Genomic DNA, 20176 nt, shown 5'->3' on the forward strand with positions numbered 1-20176 from the left:
TTCCACTCATCACTCAACGTGGAACAAACGTGTCCCCTAACACACACAACCAACAGCTCCGTCTTCCCATTCAAAAACTGTCACATCTGTCCTGACGAACTCATTTCGAGGTGTACATCAGCACAACAGCTGCTGAAATATCAAGTATGCAACAGTAGTGGGTGGAAATACGACTATGTACATAGTAGCACTTATTTTAAACAAAAGTTTTTATTGACATGAGGCAGAGAGGGGGAAATGTACAACTTTAATAAGGCACCTAAATCTCAGCATATTTAACAAAAATTTGCATTAAAATGGTCCTTTAAAAAAATCTTAATATCAAATATTCCACTAATGGCTAAAGCAGGTTAGTTTCTTTGGTCTTTTTCTGCCTGACTGCAAGTGCACTTTGATGAGAGGAGGGGCACCTGTCGTCGAGGTCATAGCCGGCGCGTCTCTCATCGCTCTGCCTCCACAGTGTGTCATGCACAGACAGCTGCCTCAACACACACACACACATGTATGTAAACGGTGGTGAAGAATGACACACGTGCGCGCGCGCACACACACACACACACACACACACACACACACACACACACACATACACGCAGCTGCAACATGGCCAGAGTCCCGGACCGGCCGGCACCAATGGAGTTTCCTGGGAATTAACTGTATGTCCAGCTGCCCATAAATCACCCCTATGTATAACAGAACACAGCAAAATGTGCTGTGGCGAGAAAAATAAAAATACAATCCTGAAAACTTAAGTCACTTAAGTCTTTTCATAAAACAAAGAGAACTTGTCTCTCTGCCCCGCTGTTTGCTGGCAGTGTTCAGCCCAAATGTCCTCTAGGGCGGTGTGAGGAAAGCGAGCCTACAAAGTCGGGCAGCATCCAGAGGCGTTGTGTTTGTGCAGCAGGGACATGCGGCTGAAGGTGCGGGAGCAGGAGCCGCACTGGTACTTCTTCACATCCGAGTGCGTCTGCAGGTGGGCGCGTAGGTTGGATCGATCTGCAAACGCCCGGTTACAGTTTGGACAAGCAAAGGGACGCTCACCTAAGTGTAAAACAGAACAGTTAGCCATCCAGTCATCAGATAAGATGAGCTAAAACAAAACAGCACTTGAGAGGCGTTCCATTTGTGACTTACCTGTGTGAGTGCGGATGTGTCCCCGCAGCAGCCACGGTCTGGAGAAAGCTTTGCCACAGGTGGGGCACACGCAGGGTAGTGTGTGCGAACGAATGTGCATCTTCAGGGCCCCCAGACTGTTGTACTCTTTGCTGCAGTGTTTGCAGTGGAAGGCCGGGCGTGGCGAGGCCTCCCTGGGTAGGGAAGGGGTCTGTTCCACACAGTGGGACAACTGGTGGTGGGACAGGGCTGACAGACTGGTGTAGCTCTTGGTGCAGTGCAGACAATGATAGATGTTCTGGATGACATCAGGACTTGGGGGATCTGAGGTTCGTCCACCGTCGTCCTCCTCATCGCCGCTGCTGCTGCTGCTGAACAGGGTGGCACTCAAATCCAAAGGTTCCCGTGGCGAGGGGGGCAGAGCAGGAGACACAGGGGTGATCGGGGAGACAGGTCTAGACAGGTGGCCCGCCGGAAAGACCGTGCTGCTTGGACAGCAGGTCAGGGCAGAGCTGTTGTTAGTTGGAAGTTCAGCCAGCGGGAAGCACTCTGGGACAACTGCTGGAAACCCAAGGAGAGAAGAGGTCACTTAAGCGGATGGAGAGTTTAAAAAACATTACTGTTGGACTGTAAACTTTTTGTGTCCCTTCTCATGAGCAACTGACAACACAAGAGCCCGAGTGCACAAACAGATCCACGCGCATTCCTGAACATGCCACACAAACAGATGCATGAGGAGAAAAAAAACCTCACCTTCCTGACTCTCCAGCTGGCTCTGTCTGTGAAACGGTTTCTTGCTGGAAAAGTACTTCTTCACAAGAAACGAGCGAGGCATGCTGATGCTTGCAGTTCCACTTTAAATAAGTTTTGTTTGTTTGTTTGTTTGTTTGTTTGTTTAATTCCGCGCTTGGAAAGAGCCACAAGACAGCCGCACGAGTAGAAACAGATCGCAAAGTCCACTCATATAGTCCCACAGCTGTGGGGGAGCCGTCGGTGCGGGTGGGTGGGGGCGCAGATCTCCGCCCACTCAGACACACCCCGTGCGTCAAGGCGCCGCCATTCGCCGCAGGTGCCAAATGTGCCAAAACCTTCGGCTAAGTGCGCTTTTCACCTCTCCGATGGCGCACTCTGCACCTGAAGGCAGATCGTTAAATATGAAAAGAGGATGAAGCGATTCAAAGTCAGAATCAGCGTCTGGTGCAAATCTGCTTTCTGGCGCGCGAAAAGAATTCAAACAATTAGCAGCTGTGAAGTCTTTTGGTGTTGCTGCGCCAAAATGTGGCGTCGAACTAAAACAGATCAAATGAAAGCACTTCGATTAATTTTGTTTCAGAAGTTTGCTCCGGGTAAAGGCTTGACAAAGTTAAGTGAGATTGGAGCGCCCTCTGTTGGACCTCAGTGATTAATAGTCACAATTTTGACATTAATACTGCTTTAAAATGGCGAGATAGACATATATATGGAACAAGTGGCTGGTTTCCTCACTAATGGGAATTTAATTTCTGCCGCTTTGCGAGAGGAGGGACATTAAAGTCTGAACCGTGTGCGTATTTTACGCACAGTGTTGAAGAGGAGACGTCTTCCTCTGCGGGGAATAAATGTTTTTGGATAAATGTAGTCCCAGCATATTCATCGTACTGACTTGATGTGAAATTAACAGAGTTGATGGAAACCCTAAATATGCCACGAGTCCGTTTACATTTGTTATTTGTTCAGTAAATCGTTTTAAATTACACTATGCGCTCTTAGAAAAGACTGGCGCATTGAACATATTTGTTCGTGCAATTGCATTGTCTAGGTTTAGGAGCTCTAAAATATGTAATAATAGAAATGATAGTCATAAAATAATGCCTTAATTGTGTTGCATATTATCTGTGACTTCATATTTTGAAGCACACAAAATAGTTGTAGTTTTGAGATCAGATTTTCTTCTTTGTTTCCTTGTTTTGTCATTAGATCGGAATGTTCCAGTCTTCATTGCTCGTGTTTAGCATTGCAAAAATGACCGAGGTGCCTGCAACTGTCTGAAGGTGCTATTGTCACGAAGTGCGCAAACGTTCACACCTCTTGATTGCGCTTGTTGACTCCGACGCCACATACTGGAGGTCAACACGAGCAGGAGCAAATGTGAAAGTCATCTTTCCACTGCTGGACATCAGAAAAGATTCTAAAGGTCACAAAGAAAATTGTCCCTTTAAAATAAACTTTTTTCCTCTTCACAAAAAAGTAAGGAAAAGTTTATTAGTTAACAAAGGCTCATTTAAAAAAATCTGAATTACAGATGTGCCTTGTTTTTCACATTGATTGCATTTTAGATTATTGTTGGTGATTTGTTTTTTCTCTGATCTGACAAATCCAACTGTGTATAACAAAATAAAGATTGAAAAGTTTTTATTAAAGGTGTAGTCCCTTTTGATTTTTTTTTTTTTTTTTTTTTTTTTTTTACCATTTAAGTGGTAAAACGTTTCTTTCAGCGCTGCTATAATTTTGTTCCATAGTATTGAAATAAAGGATTCGAAATGTTATCTTGCCAATATTATTAAATTATGGCTTGTCTGGAAACAATTTAGAATTTTCAACCGTATGCCTTAATATAATATGTGTCATTTTCCCCTTGGGTTCAAATGTTAGACCCTCAAGTCAGACCTGAACTTGGCAAAAAAAAAAAACAAAAAGAAGAAAAAAAAAAGCTTCCCACTCCCTTCTCCTGGAGTAAAAAACAGAAGGAAAGAAAACTGACAGATTTGATGACAATGGGGGAATTTCAACTGATTTTAGTGGATAGAGAAAATCACACTCTTGGCCAGTGTAAAGACTTTTAGAATTTTCTTTCTAATTATTCTTAAGATTGTGGCGGTTCTTTCTAGGTTTGCTGATTCATTGTATACTGAATGCATATTCCGACGGGTGTTTTTTTTTTTTCTTTTGCAGTGTATGATAGTTATGTTTTGTTTGTATCATGATTGTTGTAATATTACATGCTGCCTTCCTTGCCAGGTCTCTTGTAAAATAAATTTGTCCATATATATATATATATATATATATATATATATATATATATATATATATATATATATATATATATATATATATACACACACACACACACACACACACACCGGCCACTTTATTAGGTACACCTGTTCAATTGCTTGTTAACACAAATACCTAATCAGCCAATCACATGACAGCTGCTCAATACATTTAGACCTCTAGACGTGGTGAAACTGTCTTGCTAAAGTTCAAACCGAGCATCAGAATGGAGAAGAAAGAGGATTTAAGTGATTTTGACAGTAGCATGGTTGTTGGTGCCAGACGAGCTCGTCTGAGTATTTCAGAAACTACCGATGTACTGAGATTTTCATGCACAACCATCTCTAGGATCCACAGAGAATGGTCCAAAAAGAGAAGATATCCAATGAGCAGTACTTTTGTGGACAAAAATGTCTTGTTGATGTCAAAGGTCAGAGGAGAATGGGCAGACTGGTTGAATGGGTAAATGTTAATATGGACCAGAATCTCTTAGGAATGTTTGCAACACCTTGTTGAATCTATGCCATGAAGAATTAAGACAGTTCTGAAGGCAAAAGGGAGTCCAACCCAGTACTAGCAAGGTGTACCTAATAAAGTGGCCAGTGAGTGTGTATGTATATATGTATACGTGTGTGTGTGTGTGTGCATGCGTGTGTGTAAATGTCAAGGAAAAAAAAGCAGTAGCAATGAAAATCTGTCTGACAATTGGAAAGGTATTACCACAGTTTAGTAAAATCAGCATTGTCTGATGGGGAAATGTGGGTGTATTTTACCAGAGATTTAAAATGGTCATATTAGGGTCACATCAAACAGGCATAAATGTGTACTTTCATCAAACTCAAATGAGTGACACTCCAGAGAGCATCATGCTCATGAGTTACGTTCACCACAAGAAGCATGATTGCCTGGAAAGATGTCACGTTTTAAGAGATGCATAAACATATATGGGGATACATATTCCTGCAACTACACACACTCTGACTAACTCGTGAAATTATCAGACAGTGTGGAAATGTTGGCATTGTTGAACGTGCATCATACAGACGCCAAGATTATCTTACAAATACGATAATTACAGTTCATCTTGTGAGGACCAGCTTTGGGATGTGTGTCTCTACAGCAGGACTTGGTAAACAGATTTTTTTTTCTCTCCACGATGTCAGAATGGCCCTGTAGCAGGGTTACAGTGACCTCACAGTGATGCACCAAACTGTTCTCCTCACAGTCTGACAAATCCTCATCTTAAAACTAAACACACAAGAAAAAAAATTGTTCTCCTTTGTTATCGTGACGGGAGATGGTTAACCTCCTGTGTTGAAATCAAATGAAGGAAGTTCTTGGCCAAATAATAATAATAAATTAAGGAAAACTGTATGTTACTGTTGCAATATGCTGGAACAAAATATAAAATGCACTAAAAAAATAACTCACTGGATGAACTCAGTTCAATTTTGCATATGATTTCCATCCAATAAACTCAAACAATGTACAGGGTCTCTTCTGAAAACCACATTCAAAATTTTGATTAAATTAAAGTGACATAAAAATCTAAATCTTTCATAGGGGAGTGGAAGTTTGAGTCCACTGGGTTGCACTTTCCATTCATCTTCTAAATCAAGCATGTAGATGTGTTTGGACACAAAAGGCTTCAAGCCACCGCCTTTTTTTTTCTTTTTCTTTTTCTTTTTTTGTTCAACCTGACATATCAAAGCTGACGTATAAACAGGTGCAACTGTGACCATTCTTTGCATTCACACAGCAGGTAATGGCCACTCTGCCACATTTACATTGGATGGTTATGCATGCTGTCCTGCAGCACAGATCAATGCCATGCACACATTTTCTTTATGCACAAGCCGGCTGATGAACAATACAGTTGTCTTCTAAATGAATGTGACAGAAAGCAATTGTGATAAGCAATTCTGTCCACCTCAAGGATTTGCACTGGTTAAAAATTAGATTAGAGACTTTATTTACCATCTGTCCTCACACTCAAGCTTTTGAATTCATATTCACATAGGAATTCTTGTACAGAGCTCTCGAGTAAATAAATATATATTTTTAAAAAAAACATAAAGGTATAAAAGTATAAAGAGGATCATTTCTTACCTGGTGCTCCTAATAAATATATATTACAAAGTATACAGCACATGCGGTGATGATTGGCCACACCCACAGGCTGCACTGATTAATTTATTGGATGTTTTGTCTGTTTTCTTTAAAATTTATCTTTGTAAATTTGCATTTGCTGTCACTTGGACGTCGTTTGTTACTGAAGTGTTAGGGCCTGTTGGTACCTCTGCAATGCATGTTTGTTTGTTTATGCCTGTGGTTTGGAGGGTGTCTGTTTTGGCCTGCAGTTCAGGGGTCCATAAGACCAGCAGGAGGGAGATAAGATTAACCCAGAGGAATGTCGAACTGGTCATATACACTCCCACATGTGCACTTACAGACTCTCTCTGCCAACATCCATCTTGCTCAAAGACTAAAAGTGTTGCTCCAACATGTGCTGACACTAAAACTTACTAGTCTCCCTGTTTGTACATCTTCTGCCAGGCTGATACAGGGGACTCCTGCTAAATATTCATTCAGAAAAATTATTTTATATACGCAGTGTCCAGCGCACAACACGTGGCATCCAGTGGAACAAAGCACGGCATCCAGCTGGCGGAGTGGAGATCATCACGACGATGTGCGGTTAAAGTACGCAGATCAAAATCATGCAAGTGTCAGGGCACCTGAAGACGGGTGGGCAGTGAGTGCCAAGACAGTTCAGGTTTTCGTTGCAACCAATCACCTCAGTAGGTGGATTTGCTGATGAGCAACATAGGCCATAACATAGGCCCAGACAGGGGTAGACCATGACAATCAAACAACTTGATCAGCACAACATATGGACAATATTCTGAGTGTACCAAAGTACGTAAATACAGATGACATGTAAATATTCCAATGAAGAATGAAACACCTGGGCCCGTATCCTCGATGCATCTCAAAGCCCACTCAAAGAGCTCCTAACTTAGCCTAAAATATCCTGGCAAGGACTCTCAGCCTCAGAGAGCCCAAAGAGATGTCTGAGAACAACTCTGGGCAAGGAGTTGACAGAAACTCCTATCTTAGTGAGGAGGCGGGGTTGACCCCATTGCTAGGTATGACGTAGCCTGACAACCACCCTGAATTAGGCCGGATACTGGCCTCTCTCTCCTAGCCTGTGATTGGCTGGCGGCCGAGACGCTCACGTCAGCTTTACTTTGGTGTGGCGCGAGTGCTGCTCTCCTATTGGTCGTTTAGGAGTGGGAATTCCCACTCCTAAATGGCAGCCGGTATCCAGCCTAATTGAGGCCGGTTGTCTTGCTACGTATGACGTGGTCTTGTAAGAGCTTTGATTGGTTGTCACAGAAACGGAAGGGGAAATTTTAAAAAAATGCGCTCTGCGCTCCTACATATGAATAAACAGTAGAATCAATGATCATATAACCTGAACTGCATTAAGAAATGCGTAATCGTGAAAATAATTTAATGTCATGATGATGATACTCGGAAAAATTAAACTGGAGCGATCGCTGGGCAGGTCACTAAACCTGTAAGTTGTGTGGTGCAATGCATTATGGGAGTTCTGGGTTTTGGGGTTTTAAATGTTGCTATTGTGGTTCATGTTAGTTTAACAGTGTTGTTAATTTATTGTATTCTGTAGTTGATTTATTATATTTCGTAGTTCAGTTGGTTTAGTGAGTTAAGTGTCATCATGTTGTCACCATAAGTGTTAAGTGTATCGCGATTGATGCCATCCCCGTGTTGTTTTATCTGAAAAATAAGAGCGCCTCCTAGTGGCAGAGTGCCAAAAAGATGAAAGCTCTCGCTTGTCTTTCATTATTCCATGCAGTTCACCACAAAAGAATTATTAAACAGCTTTAAGATTCACATCCCAATAATGTACATATTAAAAGTGTGTGTGGGTGTGTGAGTTTATTAATAAGTTCACTCAAAAATATAAACGCAACACTTTTGGTTTTGCTCCCATTTTGTATGAGATGAACTCAAAGATCTAAAACTTTTTCCACATACACAATATCACCATTTCCCTCAAATATTGTTCACAAACCAGTCGAAATCTGTGATAGTGAGCACTTCTCCTTTGCTGAGATAATCCATCCCACCTCACAGGTGTGCCATATCAAGATGCTGATTAGACACCATGATTAGTGCACAGGTGTGCCTTAGACTGTCCACAATAAAAGGCCACTCTGAAAGGTGCAGTTTTATCACAGCACAATGCCACAGATGTCGCAAGATTTGAGGGATCGTGCAATTGGCATGCTGACAGCAGGAATATCAACCAGAGCTGTTGTTCGTGTATTGAATGTTCATTTCTCTACCATAAGCCGTCTCCAAAGGCGTTTCAGAGAATTTGACAGTACAACCAACCAGCCTCACAACCGCAGACCACGTCTAACCACACCAGCCCAGGACCTCCACATCCAGCATGTTCACCTCCAAGATCGTCTGAGACCAGCCACTCGGACAGCTGCTGAAACAATCGGTTTGCATAACCAAAGAATTTCTGCACAAACGGTCAGAAACCGTCTCAGGGAAGCTCATCTGCATGCTCGTCGTCCTCATCGGGGTCTCGACCTGACTCCAGTTCGTCGTCGTAACCGACTTGAGTGGGCAAATGCTCACATTCGCTGGCTTGAAAAGGAGTGGACCAACATTCCACAGGCAACAATTGACAACCTGATCAACTCTATGCAAAGGAGATGTGTTGCACTGCATGAGGCAAATGGTGGTCACACCAGATACTGACTGGTATCCCCCCCCAATAAAACAAAACTGCACCTTTCAGAGTGGCCTTTTATTGTGGGCAGTCTAAGGCACACCTGTGCACTAATCATGGTGTCTAATCAGCATCTTGATATGGCACACCTGTGAGGTGGGATGGATTATCTCAGCAAAGGAGAAGTGCTCACTATCACAGATTTAGACTGGTTTGTGAACAACATTTGAGGGAAATGGTGATATTGTGTATGTGGAAAAAGTTTTAGATCTTTGAGTTCATCTCATACAAAATGGGAGCAAAACCAAAAGTGTTGCGTTTATATTTTTGTTGAGTGTAAATACATAATTATTCTTCTTTGTCTTTCGGCTGTTCCCGTTAGGGGTCGCCACAGCAGATCAATCGTTTCCATCTCACCCTGTCCTCTGTATCTTCCTCTGTCACACCAACCACCTGCATGTCCTCTCTCAGTACATCCATGAACCTCCTCTTTGGTCTCCCTCTTCTCCTCCTGCCTGGTGGCTCCATCCTCAGCATCCTTCTCCCTATATACCCTGGGTCCCTCCTCTGCACATGTCCAAACCATCTCAATCTCGCCTCTCTGACTTTGTCTCCAAACCGTCCCACCTGAGCTGTCCCTCTGATATGTTCATTCCTAATCTTGTCCATTCTTGTCACTTCCAAAGAGAATCTCAACATCTTCAGCTCTGCCACCTCCAGCTCTGCCTCCTGTCTTTTTGTTAGTGCCACTGTCTCTAAACCATACAACATAGCTGGTCTCACTACTGTTTTGTAAACTTTCCCCTTCACCCTTGCTAATATTCTTCAGTCACAAATCACTCCTGCCACCTTTCTCCACCCACTCCACCCTGCCTGCACTCTCTTCTTCACCTCTCTACCACACTCTCCATTACTTTGAACAGTTGACCCCAAATATTTAAACTCATCTACTTTCACCACTTCTACTCCTTGTAACTGCACTATTCCACTGGGCTCCCTCTCATTCACACACATGTACTCAGTCTTGCTTCTACTGACTTTCATTCCCCTTCTCTCCAAAGCATATCTCCACTTCTCCAGACTAGACTCAACTTGCTCTCTACTCTCACTACAGATCACAATGTCATCTGCAAACATCATAGTCCATGGGGACGCCTGTCTGATCTCATCCGTCAACCTGTCCATCACCACTGCAAACAAGAAAGGACTCAGAGCTGATCCTTGGTGTAATCCCACCTCCACCTTGAATGAGTCTGTCATTCTGACTGCGCATCTCACCGCTGTCACACTATTCTTGTACATGTCCTGCACTACCCTAACATACTTCTCTGCCACTCCAGACTTCCTCATACAATACCACAACTCTTCTCTTGGCACCCTATCATAAGTTTTTTCTAAGTCCACAAACACACAATGTAACTCTTTCTGTCCTTCTCTGTACTTTTCCAACAGTATTCTCAGAGCAAACATTGCATCTGTAGTGCTCTTTCTTGGCATGAAACCATATTGCTGCTCACAGATCTTCACCTGTTTTCTAAGCCTAGCTTCTACTACTCTTTCCCATAACTTCATGCTGTGGCTGATCAGCTTTATGCCTCTGTAGTTACTGCAGCTCTGCACATCACCCTTGTTCTTGAAAATAGGAACCAGCACACTTCGTCTCCACTCCTCAGGCATGCTCTCACTTTCCAAGATTTTATTAAACAATCTGGTTAGAAACTCTACTGCCATCTCTCCTAGACATTTCCATGCCTCCACTGGAATGTCATCTGGACCGACTGCCTTTCCACTCTTCATCCTCTTCATAGCAGCCCTCACTTCTTCCTTGCTAATCTCTTGTACTTCGTGATTTACTCTCACCACATCATCCAGCCTTTTCTCTCACTCATTTTCTTTATTCATCAACTCTTCAAAATATTCCCTCCACCTTCTCAGCACACACTCCTCACTTGTCAGCACATTACCATGTGCATCTTTTACCACCCTAACCTGCTGCACATCCTTTCCAGCTCTGTCCCTTTGTCTGGACAATCAGTACAAGTCCTTTTCTCCTTCCTTGCTATTCAACTTCTTGTACAGCTCGCAATATGCCTTTTCCTTTGCTTTTGCCACTTCTCTTTTCGCCTTACGCCGCATCTCCTTGTACTCCTGTCTACTTTCTTCATCTCTCCGACTATCCCAAAACTTTTTCGCCAACCTCTTTCTCCTTATGCTTTCCTGGACCTCTTCATTCCACCACCAAGTCTCCTTGTCTTCCTTCCACTGTCCAGATGTCATACCCAGTACTGCCCTAGCTGTCTCCCTCACCACATATGCAGTACTTTTACAGTTGTCCAAAATGGCTTCCCCTCCAACCAGTGCTTCTCTCACCTGCTCGCTAAATTTCACACAACAGTCTTCCTCCTTCAGCTTCCACCATCTGATCCTTTGTTGAGCTCTCACTCTTCTTCTTCTTTACCTCTAAAGTCATCCTACAAACAACCATCCTGTGCTGTCTAGTGACACTCTCTCCTGCTACCACCTTACAGTCTGTGATTTCTTTTAGCTTGCATCTCCTATAAAGAATGTAGTCCACCTGTGTGCACCTTCCTCCACTCTTATATGTTTACCCTGTGCTCCTCCCTTTTCTTAAAGTAGGTATTCCCCACAGCCATTTCCATCCTTTTTGCAAAATCAACTACCATCTGTCCTTCCCCATTCCTATCCTTGATACCATATCTACCCATTACTTCCTCATCACCTCTGTTCCCTTCACCAACATGCCCATTGAAGTCTGCTCCTATCACTACTCTTTCATGCTTGGGCACACTCTCCACCACCTCATCTAACACACTCCAGAAATCTTCTTTCTCCTTCATCTCACAACCAACCTGTGGGGCATATGCACTGATGATATTCATCATCACCCCTTCAATTTCCAACTTCACACTCATCACCCTGTCAGACACTCGCTTAACCTCCAACACACTTTTAACATACTCTTCCTTTAAAATGACCCCAACACCATTTCTCTTCCTGTCCTCACCATGGTACAACAACTTGTACCCACCGCCGATGCTCCTGCTCTTACTTCCCTTCCACTTGGTCTCTTGCACACACAATATGTCTACCTTTCTCCTCTCAATCATATCAGCCAGCTCTCTCCCTTTACCAGTCATACTACCAACATTCAAAGTCCCCACTCTCATTTCCACCCTTCTAGTTTTCTTCTTCTCCCGCTGTTCGTGGCAACGTTTTCCTCCTCTTCTTCATCGTCTTCGCCCAGCAGTAGCCCAATTTCCACCGGCACCCTGTTGGGCAATAGCACCGGTGGCGGATGTTGTTAACCCGGGTCGCGACCGATCCGGTATGGGAATTCGATTCTGATTCTGCATAGTTCGGTTGGCTTGTTTTACGCCGGATGCCCTTCCTGATGCAACCCTCCTCATTTATCCGGGCTTGGGACCGGCACTCAGAATGTTCTGGCTGCACATCCCATGTGGCTGAGTTAATGTAAATACATAATATAATTGTAAATATGTTAAAATTACATGACACAAGAAAGTGAAAACATTTATTTCCATTGAGGTCCATTTAAAAATCAAATGACAAAATAGAAGTAATAATAAAATAAAATAATATCAATAATACTGATAATAATAAAAATAATGATAATATTAATGTGTGAATATGATAGCAACAACCTAAACAATGTATAAATACATTAAGACAGTAAATTAACATAAAATAATTACACAGATCAAGCCGGTAGCGTGTTACTGACTCACTGTCATCCTACATACAGAGAATATCTCTCCTTCCTCTGTGTCTTTTCCACCATCTCCTTTGCTTGAGACACTCTTTAGGCTTCTTAAAAGTCCCCCTCAAAGGCCTAAGGTGCTTTGTGGACAACTTTCATCTTACCAAGAAAAAATTCTAAGACATGTCTAAGAATTTGAGAAATTCTAAGATTTTTCTTAAAATAAGGTCACTAGGAGATATTTTTTTAGCCTTAGGTTGCTTTGTGGATACAGGCCCTGATCATCAATGAAATCACCTGCTGAGGTGACTGGTAAAAAGAGAAACCTGCAATGTCTTGGACCTTCATGGCAAATGATTACTCAACCCAGGCTAAGATCATCTTAACATCAAATGTGTAATAACTGATTTTTCTTCCACTAGATGTCACACTAGCTTCAGTTTTTCAGGACCAAAACAAAGCTGCTCTCTTCACCAATTTCTCCCCCAAATTTCCTTCCACCGCCCTCCCTCCACCACACTGGCCAGAAGGAATGCCAGTTGGAGCCTTTTAACAGGTGTAATGGCTCTCAGTGTGAGAAAAGCTAGACATATGTGGCACCCAAAAGTGTGTGAATACTTTTGTATTCACACACTAATTCATACAGCATTAATTTCTCTTTACTTTAAGGTATGGTGTCAGCCTAGGAAATTTAGGAATTTTTCCAATGGTTAATTTTGCAATGTGAAATGTGCATAGGGACATTAAGTTCAGGAACACACCATGTGTACCTTTTGGCACATTAGCAATTGTCCCTGTACTGCTTAAAGGGGAAACGTCTGGCCACACCCATATGTGATCTGGAAGACTAAGGGCCAGCCCCACTTCCTCTCAGCAAGCACACAGGCAACAGTGGTAAGGAAAACTCCTGGTGATAATGCGGAAGAAACCTCAAGCAGACCAAACTCAGAGGGGTGACCCACTGCTTAGGCCATTCTAGGGGCGGATGGCTAAAGGCCCCCTGACACTTGCACGGCTTTGATCCTCGCACTTGCATGCAGTCTGCTGTGCACGAGAGTAAACTCCTCTCAAACTCATTGTAAACTGGTGTAAACTGTGCGCAGCTTCGTGCACGTGTGCAAAGAAAATTTTGAAATGTTCAAAATCTGCATCATGCATTAATTACGTGAATTGCACGTGAACATTACGCAAACAATTCAAAAACACCTTGTGTGAGTGCGAGTGGTTGCATCAGCACACCACAGCGCAGCTCATCTGAATGGTTATAACGAGATGTTAAATCTATCATAAACATACTTTTACAGCTGCAAAAAAGAAGGGATGAACATGCAACTGTTTTACCAAGCTATTACAATATAAACATGACAAATAATTACCTTTTTAGATGGCTCCAAATACGTTCTCCACCTCACTAAGCACTGTTGCGCATGCGCGCACGAGAGAAGCAGCAGCTGGAGCGCTCCTCTGTGATTCTGGAAGTGATTAGAGCTGTTTTCAACAGCCAGCTTGGACAGAAAATGATTAATCTGCTACAAAATAATTATTTTATATTTGCAGTGTCCAGCGCACAATGGAGCAACTTTAATATCTGACCCCTGTACAAACTGAAATTGACCTTTGTCACCATTTTTGCTGTTTTGACCCCATAACCCTTACCAAAAAATAGTACTGATAAGTATATAAAAAGTAAACTGGAACTATACTTGAAACATACTTGTATGTACTATTTTTTGGTAAGGGAACTCCAGAACATTCCGTCATAGATAGTCCAAATATATCTTTTTGGAATCATTATGCTCAGACAAGTAATGTGATATAGTTTTCAACATGATTAGAGCATTTTTATAGTTTGACCTCTGTGCAATTTTTCATTGACCCCTAACTGGCTACAGCTACCACCCTGGGATGGCTATCATACATTTTTGTGTAGGCCATGATACACTGAGGCTGAATTCTAAGTGTCGTTTTTTTTTTCCCCTTAAGTGGTACCAAAAACCTGCTTGGCCAATGCACTAAGTAACCACAAGGAGAAATATCATGTCCTTCATCCAGCTAATAAATAAACATAGAGAAAAACATGATGCACTCCACCCAGCTAACAAGTTAGCAAACAAAGGGAGAAATATGATGCGCTCCACTCAGCTAACAAACTAGCAACAACAGGGAGAATGATATCACTAGCATTTGTGGAGACAAGGATGATTCACTATGCCTAAGCAACAAGCTAGTAATCGCAGGGAGAATCATGATGTCCAATATCTGAGCAAATGTGGGATGAAACAGAATTGGAAAGTAAAACTGAAATTAAAGAATGGATAAAATGTGCAGCTGAGGATTGTGCTAAACCTTTTGTTTGTTTCGAAAACCTTTCCAACACCCGTTTAGAAACATGGATTCAGAGTCCAAACCAAAGGACTGTCACAAGCTGAATGCTCCACTTGATTTGCATCCTCTCGTGTTGAAAAATAGCTGAATGAACTGGAATGTTACTGTTTTAATGTTTAATGTTATATTTAAAGACTACAAAATTCATGTGTGTGTGTGTGTGTGTGTGTGTGTGTGTGTGTGTGTGTGTGTGTGTGTGTGTGTGTGTGTGTGTTTGTGTGTGTGTGTGTTTGTGTGTGTGTGTGTGTGTGTGTGTGTGTGTGTGTGTGTGTGTGTGTGTGTGTGTGTCTGAGTATTGGAAACTGAGCATAGGTTTGAATGTGTTTGTCTAAATGTGGCCCTGCAATGGACTGGCACCTAGTTCAGGGTGTACCCTGCCTCTCACCCAGTGACTGCTGGGATAGTCTCTAAGCAGGTATAGAAAATGAATGAATAAATCAGATTAGCAGTACATGACAGGATTCATGTGTGCTACAAACTGCATGTAAAAATATTGTATTTTGGGATTTTAATTCACAGTTTTTTTGTTAGTTTGGGAGCCCTGCGATTTCAACTCGGGTGCAACATATATCACACATTTACCATAAATCAAAAAGTACATGTTAACAATTCACAAAAAAGCCAAATTAAAAAGCTGGTAATACAGATAAAGGTGTCATTTATACTCCAATGAGACTAACGCTATGGCCACTTTTGCTAAAATGATGTCAGCACATGAGTGTCAACATGTTGAGTGTCAGCTACATCTCCATAAGATGTGTTGTAAATCACTTCAGAGGTGTTGTCTTCTTATAAAATCAGCATTTTTGGTTTTAGAAGTGTTTATTTCTTCCTAACCTTTACAAAACCTATAAGAAACAGATTTATACAGAAACACAGCTGTTTTGGAGCTTTTTCAGCCATCTTGGATCATTGATGTTACGGTGCCTATTCACTCTGATTGGCAGTTGCTGTGTCATGTCGCTCAGTATTTGCATCAAATACACTTTAGGTCTGTTTTTGCTTTACCTACCTGACAGCAGAGCAACTTTTGTCTCCTGCCACTGTAAAACGCCCACTCTGATTAAAAATGAACAGCAAGTCATTGCTTGATGTTGCTTGTAGCTAATGTGACCACGGCTTTATACTCTGGTACAATTTTACATATTGGTTTTTCCTCTTCAAGAGGCATTTTATAACAGATGCGACTTATAGCCTTGTGTGAGTTATACTTCAGAAAATAGCGTCATTTTAATTAATTTATTTTAACCACAGTGATTCAGATATACTTCACAGATTTTGTTGGCAGCCACAGTGGGTTTGCAGTAATTTGTATAGACAATTTTCATGAATTCATGAAATACTAAATAATTAAACACAACATGGTTACTTATTCTTTATGTCGGGATGTACAGTATGCATTTTCTGTACATCCCGACATTTATTTCTTTGTGTCAGCTTGAAACGAGACCCCAAGGAAATATGCAATGACATATGTTCTTAATTTTCATGCATCACCGATTGTTTTAGTCCAGTAGAAAACTGAATTGTGTTGATGCTGCACAAATCTATAATCTGCTGAAATGTAAAGTGGTGTAAACTGCACCTGCTTTTCGAATGCATCCGTCACCGCAAAATCATAAGTAATATAACATAATGCCTTGTTTTGTGTAGTGTAGGATGAAACATTAAACAAATATTTGAGAGCATGACTGACAGCTTTATGTATAAGCAAATACCCAATGAAACAACAGATTCCTACTTTAATGGAAGTGGTGAAAGCTGACATTGACACACTGCGGAAATATTTTGAATTTTGTGTTGTAAAAAACTCAATCTGGGTCTCCTTGCTGACAAACACACATCAAGTCTCTTGTGTCGGTCTTAAGAGAAATGGAATTTTGTCAAGTGTGTGTGTTTCTGCTTTAATCTTATCTGGACAGTAGGCACACCTTTCCTTTTAAGTAGAGTAAAACTGAAGGAAGTGTATTTCCTAAATTCAGTGATTTTCCATGTCATCTGAAACATACAAAATTTCATTCGCCAACTGCTTCATTAAAAAAAAAGAGAGATAATACCAGATAAATAAATAATATTTTGTACCTTTGCACCATGATTGATTTATTTTATTTTATTGTTCTTTTCTCTTTTTAAAATGAGTTTGGTCCAAGAAAACACTGGGCCGCAGTGCCCCTCGTGGTTCACACAAGGAACTACAAGACGATTTTGACACATACCACAAGAGGGGAGACAAAGACCAATAATCACCAGACTTATTACAGCTCAGATCCTGTTACATCTTCTTTCCACTGATAACATAACTTGCAAGTCTGTAACACTAACATACAAATCACCCAGTGTGTATTTAAGTCTGCTTTTTTAATAGCAATCTCCACATGCATGCATATAACAATTAAAGTAAATAATTCTGTTACACCTTGTCAAAAGAGACCGCCAGATCAAAAACACCCACCAGGGTGTCGGTTCGACTCTGTCAATAATCAAGAGACATTATCTGAGTACAGATACATGAACATCAAACATACAAGAACTATAGTTGATTTAACATATATATATATATATATGAGGTCTATTAGAAAAGTATCCGACCTTATTATTTTTTTCAAAAACCATATGGATTTGAATCACGTGTGATTGCGTCAGACAAGCTTGAACCCTCGTGCGCATGCGTGAGTTTTTTCAAGCCTGTCGGTTGCGTCATTCACCTGTGAGCAGGCTTTGAGTGAGGAGTGGTCCAGCCCCCTCGTCGGATTTTCATTGCCAGGAAATGGCGGAATGATTTGGGCTTTTTTCCATCAGAATTTTTTCAGAAACTGTTAGAGACTGGCAGCGGGAAACCATTAGAAAAATTTATCTGGCTTTCGGTGAAAATGTTACGGCCTTGATAGAGAATAAGGAGTGTTACTGTCGCTTTAAGGACGGCCCCCAGCGGCTGTGGGGTGCGCTGCGTTCCGAAGCCGCCATCGACAGGCTGAACGACCATTTCATTTCTAAACGGATGGCTGTCTGGATCCGTGACCATCATGTTCCATTTCTCTGGTTATCACAACAGCTGGACATCAACCATTTTCTGGCAGATTTCACTTTTAACAAGAGATTTTGTCATGGAAAGCCGAGCGGAGGCTTCGCGATGGATTCGCTACTGGAACGAGACAAAACCACCTCCGTTTTGGTCTCACAGGACGGCTTTGAGATGGTGTTCAGACAGCTGTCGGTGGTTTTTCCATCGAGTGATTATCCGAGAAATTGTGGATGTGCCTGGACATGCCAGAACATGTCCCGTGAGGCTTCATCACGGCGTTGCTTTGCGCCATGCAGCACCGCCACGACGCACGAAGCCTCCGCTCCTCTTTCCATGACAAAAACTCCTGTAACAGTGGAATGTGCCGCTCCTTTCCAAACTGGACGCTGTGTTTTATCCGGACATCGTCTGACTAGCACAGGAATTGTGAAAAGACGTGGACATCAGCACTTTTTCGGCACATTGAGACAGACGTGCGGAGGAATTCCACAAAAAAAAAAAAAGAGCCTCCGTGTTGAAGTCTCACAGGACGTGCTGTGACATGCCCACCTCTTTCACAATTTCTCGGATAGTCACATGACTGAAAAGCCACCGAAAGTTGTCTGAATCTTCCAAATGGTGGAAGAGGTGGACATCATTTTTCGGAATCCAGCATGTCCTGTGAGACTTCGACACGGAGGCGCTTTTGTTCCGCCATTAGTGGCTTCACGCCGACGCCCGAATTTGTCCGCACCTCTTTTCATGGCCAAATCTTCTGTCATAGTGGAATGTGCTGAAAAAGTGCTGATGTCCACCTCTTCCGCAGTTTCTCAGATAGTCACACGACGGTCTCACATCACCATAGCGTTCACTTTGGAAATGATCTGGTCATTTCAGTGTGTTGATGCTGATCGGAGCGCGGCTCGCTCTCCACCGTTGTGCGGCCGTCTTTAAACCGGTTGTATCGCTCCTTAATCTGTGATGCCCAGAGGATCGTCACCGAAGGCCGTCTGAATAATCCGAATGGTTTCCACCTGGCTGTCGCCCAGTTTCTGGCAAAATTTGATTCAGTAGCGCTGCTCCAGTCGTTCCACCATTTCCTTGCAAAGAAAAAACGATGAGAGACTCCACCCACCCTCACACAAAGGCTGCTTACAAGCAAATGATGCAACCGAAAGGTTGGATACTTTTCTAACAGACCTCGTATGTCTTATTCAACTTTTTTAGTTAAAACCCAAATGTGTTCAGCAAGAGACAGAAGTTATGCTGGTGTAAATTGGCAGCCTAAATATCTTTGTCAGTCACATAGTTTTGCTCACTTGAAAAATGGATTTGCACAAATTTCCTAAATCGTTCAACTTGTCTAGATGTTAAATGTGTTCAGTGTAAAATCCTGTTTACACTATTTGTGCAGTTTTAAATGGGCATTCCAAAGTGTGTGTGTGTGTGTGTGTGTGTGTGTGTGTGTGTGTGTGTGTGTGTGTGTGTGTGTGTGTGTGTGTGTGTGTGTGTGTGTGTGTGTGTGTGTGTGTGTGTGTGTGTGAGAGAGAGAGAGAGAGAGAGAGACAGAGAGAGAGAGAGTTTTATACTGCCTGTTAGATTTTTGAGTCACGATAAATTAATTCAAAATACATGTTTTTGTATACATGTACAATAAATGCTTTTATGAAAACTTTGAAACTGTTCATTTTAATAAGTTTAATTTTTAGGGTTTACTGTTCCTGAATATGTACAAAAACACATTTTTAAAAAATGCTTTTTCACCAACTTACAGTACATTTACTTCCTTAATAAGATACAGTAATACAAAGTCAAAGTTAAATACTGTAATCCATAATTACAGTAACACTTTGTATACAGTAAGCTTCTGTAATCCATATTTACAGTAACTTCAGAGATACAGTAAGGTACAGTACTATGTTCCTACAGTAACCTGCAATTACAGTAAACTGCCATATATGGGATTACAGCACTGTGCTGTACATAACAATACAGTAAAGTTCTGGCAACCGAGCTGCCTGTAATTTACTGTAGTTTTTACAGGACATTTCTTAGAGTATATATATATATATATATATATATATATATATATACTCTAGGAAGTGTGTATATATATATATATATATATATA

The 20176-nt window shown here is 41.8% G+C and overlaps 1 protein-coding gene across 2 annotated transcripts; it reads right to left on the reverse strand.

Moving 5' to 3' along the window:
* Window positions 1-236: 236 nt before the first annotated feature.
* On the reverse strand, window positions 237-2071 carry snai1b (snail family zinc finger 1b). 2 transcript variants are annotated; one of them, XM_034172580.1, is made up of 3 exons: window positions 1867-2071; window positions 1135-1671; window positions 237-1041 (listed from the first exon to the last, which is right to left on the reverse strand). In XM_034172580.1, the coding sequence occupies exons 1-3, from the start codon at window positions 1946-1948 to the stop codon at window positions 860-862; spliced, it is 801 nt and encodes a 266-aa protein (XP_034028471.1). In that variant the 5' UTR covers window positions 1949-2071; the 3' UTR covers window positions 237-859. The 2 variants fall into 2 exon arrangements, with proteins under 2 accessions (XP_034028471.1, XP_034028469.1); XM_034172578.1 differs by having other exon boundaries at window positions 1135-1674.
* Window positions 2072-20176: the final 18105 nt, after the last annotated feature.

This window comes from Thalassophryne amazonica, chromosome 6, assembly GCF_902500255.1.
Source record: "Thalassophryne amazonica chromosome 6, fThaAma1.1, whole genome shotgun sequence".
In the NCBI taxonomy this organism is placed as follows: Eukaryota; Metazoa; Chordata; class Actinopteri; order Batrachoidiformes; family Batrachoididae; genus Thalassophryne; species Thalassophryne amazonica.